At 30.1% G+C, this 4,614-nt stretch overlaps 1 protein-coding gene across 1 annotated transcript; it reads right to left on the bottom strand.

Moving 5' to 3' along the window:
• Positions 1 to 383: 383 nt before the first annotated feature.
• LOC114269411 (uncharacterized) lies at positions 384 to 2,144 on the bottom strand. The gene is made up of 3 exons (XM_082876909.1): positions 2,027 to 2,144; positions 1,233 to 1,291; positions 384 to 1,187 (listed from the first exon to the last, which is right to left on the bottom strand). The coding sequence occupies exons 1-3, from the start codon at positions 2,142 to 2,144 to the stop codon at positions 384 to 386; spliced, it is 981 nt and encodes a 326-aa protein (XP_082733035.1).
• Between the last annotated feature and the right edge of the window lie 2,470 nt (positions 2,145 to 4,614).

Genomic DNA, 4,614 nt, shown 5'->3' with positions numbered 1-4,614 from the left:
TTTTCAAAATAATATAATTAATCGATTTGTCAAAAGATGAATAGTAATTAACCCTATTTTTCAAAAAGTGAATAGTAAAGTTTTTGAAAATATTTAAAATAATATTTAACATAGATATTTTAAAAAGATAATATTATTTTATTTAAATAATATTTAACAAATATATATATTTTAAAAAGATAATAATTTGTGTCAAATAATATGTATATTAACTAATATATTTTAGACATCATCAAAATTAAATAATATGATTAACAATGTATCTTTCAAAAAATATTCAAACATTCAATACAAGTAACACCTCTCAACTCTCAACAAAAGTAATTCAATTAAAATCAATATAACTAAAGCAAAGCTTCTTTACATGTCTTCCGATTATGAGTTCACATCTTTCCACACCTACTACATCTAATTCTCTTGATCTCGCCCTTTGAAGATATTCTCTTTGTTCTTGGACGTCCAACTGGTGTTTTACAAAGAGGAGGTAAAACAATGTTATCATCAAGAACTACATTTGGCTTCCACATACTTGAAACCGGATAGATAGAATGCGAATAAGAATCACAATAACTATGAACATGATAGCAATCATCAAGAAAACAGTTCAGATCCTTCTCACTCCTCTTTATAGCACAAAAACCACGTTTGCAAAGAAAAGAATCAATTTTCAACAATCGACAAGAACAAGACCGCTTCCAAATATCAACCATAACTAAATGATCCAATAAGATTTCATGAATATCATCGCTACATTTCTTAACTATCCATGCCTTTGTATCATTAAATGTTTCTTCTAACTTTTTCTCTGCAAAAAGGCAAACAATACGATTCCACTTATTTCCAACTTCTCTCCTTTTTGAAAATTGCTCCATTAGTTTCACCCATATAGTATCAACAAGATTAGTTGAAAACAAATGGCGTTTATCTCTAATCCATGTATTAAAAGATTCCGCAACATTTGTGCACATTTCACCATACCTTTTGCCTTGAAAATAAGGGTTACACCAACACTCATTAGGCAAATCCTCAAGAAACTTCTGAACACTACAACAACAACGACCCTTAAATTTTTCAAATAGCTCATTAAACAACTCAATAGTAGGAGCATATGCACATCTACTAAAAAGAGTGAGCAAATACTCGTTAGATTCGCGACTCTTCACTGACAAATAAGTCTTCAAATTTGTCTTCAAATGCATTAGACAAAAAAAATGAGAAGAAAATGGAAAGACCTCAGCTAAAGCTTTTAGCAAACCTCCATGCTGATCAGTAACAAACGCAATATCTCTTCCTGGAGTTAAAATAACAAATAACTTTGACAAGAACCAATGTCAATTGTCATAACGTTCACTATCAACAATGGCAAAACATAACAGATATAAACCTACAAACAAAATATATACACATTATTCGTAACAAATAAAAAACATTACAAAACAAAAGTAAAACACAAAGTATATAACATATAGCACCAACCATAAATAACTTTATCACTGTATTACTACAACAATTCAATAGCAATATACAACATATAGAATCAATGCATAATAAATTTATCACTGTATAAATATAAAAATTTAACAAAAGTATACAGCATACAAAAGTATACAACATAAATTTATCACTAATTAATTGACCATACTCAATAATCAACACTCTCCAGTAACAAAAATGATAAAATTATCATTGTTTTAATAATAATAATAACAAATAGACACAAAATATACATTGGTTACTGTCTTTTGTCGTAGCAGCCAATAAACAACCTTTGTGTCTTCTTTTCAAGAAAGTTTCATCAAGCATCAACATAGGCCAACAATACTTGAAACCATGAATACATGCCTCAAAAGCGAAAAACAGGCATTTGAAATGTCTTCCTTTACTATCAATATCAAATTTCATATCAAAAATACTCCTCGGATTACAATCATTAGCGGCATCAACATATCAACGAAGATCGTCAAATGAAGATGAATAGTCATCAAAAACAACATCCCTTGTTTTTTCAACACCCATCCAAGCTAACTGATAAAAAACTTCTGTTCCATATAGTCCTTGAAATCACAAACCACCTCACTAATCGATGTCAAAGCCTTATTACGAACCTCATTTGAAATTAGCCTGCCAATCATACTCGAAGTCATCCTAGTATGTTTAATTGTATGAAAAGAAGATCCACACGTATGAACATCATCAAATTGTTTAATAACAAAAACTTTACTAGAATTTTCCACTATAGCATGCACACTCCATAAACATCCCAAATCAGCCCTTCTCTTACAATGAATAGTGACACGATCCTTATCATTCTTAACAAAATCAAAATCAAAACTGGAATGAATAGAATACTTTGACAATGCATCTCGAAATTCAACAGCTCTTTGAGCAAACCTTTGACCCACTCCTTTTATACAATTAACCCACCGATTGGAGAATAAAGGTTTCCGTTGATTTGAATAAAATGAAGGCAAAAAATCAGTTTTACAAACAACACTACTATTACTACCAGCTTCACCACTACAAAAAAAATGCACTTTTGGCAACTAAAATTTTAGTCGCCAAAAGTAAGGTTTTTAGTCGCTGAAGCCTTTTCCCGACTAAATATTTTGGTCGCTAGATTTGTCGTGGGAAAATGGTCGGGGAAGGTTTTGGCGACTAAAAAAAATTTAGTCGCCAAAAGTCCTATAAATGGCTACTAATGTTTTAATAGGGAAAAGTACAAGGTATTGGCGACTAAATATTTTTTAGTAGCCAAAAGTCATAAATTGGCGACTAAATATTTAGTCGCCAAAAGTTTTCAAATAAAATTAATTTTCATTTTCAGCGACTAAAACTTTTAGTCGCCCAAAGTATCATTTATTATTAGTTACTAAATATTTAGTCGCAAAAAAAAATTAATTTTCATATTTTTTTTTAGCTACTAAACTATTTAGTCGCCTAAAGTCTCATATATTTTTTACTACTAAATTTTTAGTCGCCAAAACATCTTTGGTTTGTTTTTGGCTACTAAATTTTTAGTACCCAACAAGTTTTATTTTATTTTTTTGGCTACTAAACATTTAGTCACCAAAAAATTTATTTAGTGTTATTTTTTTATTATTATTATTAATTTCTGCACAACCTGTATTTATTTCGTGCAACCTGCACCTTGTATATAAACAAAATAATACATTTGTCTATTTCTATTTCACTTTTAACTATCCAAAAAATTGGTCTTGTAACATCAAATTCTATACAAACCAAATATAATCAAACCCAAAATAATAATTCCATACTAACAAATAATCATACAAAAATGATGTCCTCCGTATACAAAAAAGAAATATCCACTAGTAATCTATACCACCAGAAAATAACTTCATCGCTGTTGGATCAACAACTATAGTAATTGGTAGTGGAAAAGCTCGAGTTTGTAAAAGTCTTCCAGTAACAAGGTCCCATACCTACAATACAAAAATAAGTCATTTCGAAAAACAAAAATACTCTTACTAGGAAGATATTATTATGAAACATTTAACATAATTAAGTAACCTTGCATGTGCCATCGAGGGAGCTTGATAAAAAAATTGAACTTGTACCACTTGATGCAGTTAATAGGCCCGTTATAGAGGATGAAAGCTCCAACGAAAAATTTAGTTTTAAAGCCACTGTCCAACAATCTGTCTCGTTTACCAAACTTCCACCAAACAATGTGATTACAAAGTCAGTTATTTATTTTTCCTAAAAAATAAAACTAAACGACATTCAAATACAAACATTAAATTGTTGAAGAAACGAAGATTCACTTTTTTTACCCGATCATAGGCCAAATAATGATCATGCCATCTTCTGAACCAGAAATAAGAAATGAATCATCGCTGGAAAATGTCAAGCAAGTCACTGATTTTTTATGTGCGCACCAAGTTCTAACCAATCTCCCATTTGAAATCTACAAATTACCATGACACTCAATATTTGAAAATAATGACTACAAATAATATATACAAATTAAGCTAATGGCCCACAAAGACAACTATTCAGTAATTTTTTATATTGTGATCAATTTAATGTAAAGCACTGATGAGATTAAAAAAATGATCTTTGCATATGGGGCTACAAAAATATCATTAACACATCATTTTGGATATATTTTCTATTTAAACTGTCTGTTTTTAAAATACCATCTCTCTTTGTTCCTCTTTTCTTTTCACTGAAGGAGTTGAATGTTTCCTCCCAAATACAATAACAAAAAACAGACAACATTCAAAAATTAATTGCTGAACTGCATGACAAATGAAAAAATGTGAGTAGAAGTAATTTCAAAAACATTTATGAGAAAAAAAATTCACCTGTTGTTTTTAAAGCATTCAAATCCATATATGTCAAGGACTCCAATTTGTATCTGAGAATCCTTGCCTTGCCCAACAAACCTATTAATCTTCTCAACAAGCCTAAAAGAAACAAATGTAGAAGCCACACAAGCATACTCATCAAGCAACCACAGCGAATTTTTGAATCAGGAAAAATAAAAAACTACTAACAACACATTAATAACAAGCATACCAATCAAACAGCCTAGCATAAATAGTCTTTGCCAAAGCATCCTGACTTGCAACAACAGCATTACAATCCAAA

Source organism: Camellia sinensis, chromosome 6 (genome assembly GCF_055761805.1).
Source record: "Camellia sinensis isolate YWXY chromosome 6, ASM5576180v1, whole genome shotgun sequence".
Classification (NCBI taxonomy): Eukaryota; Viridiplantae; Streptophyta; class Magnoliopsida; order Ericales; family Theaceae; genus Camellia; species Camellia sinensis.
Note: the sequence above shows the minus strand (reverse complement) of the source record. Positions and strands in the feature narration are given on the sequence as shown.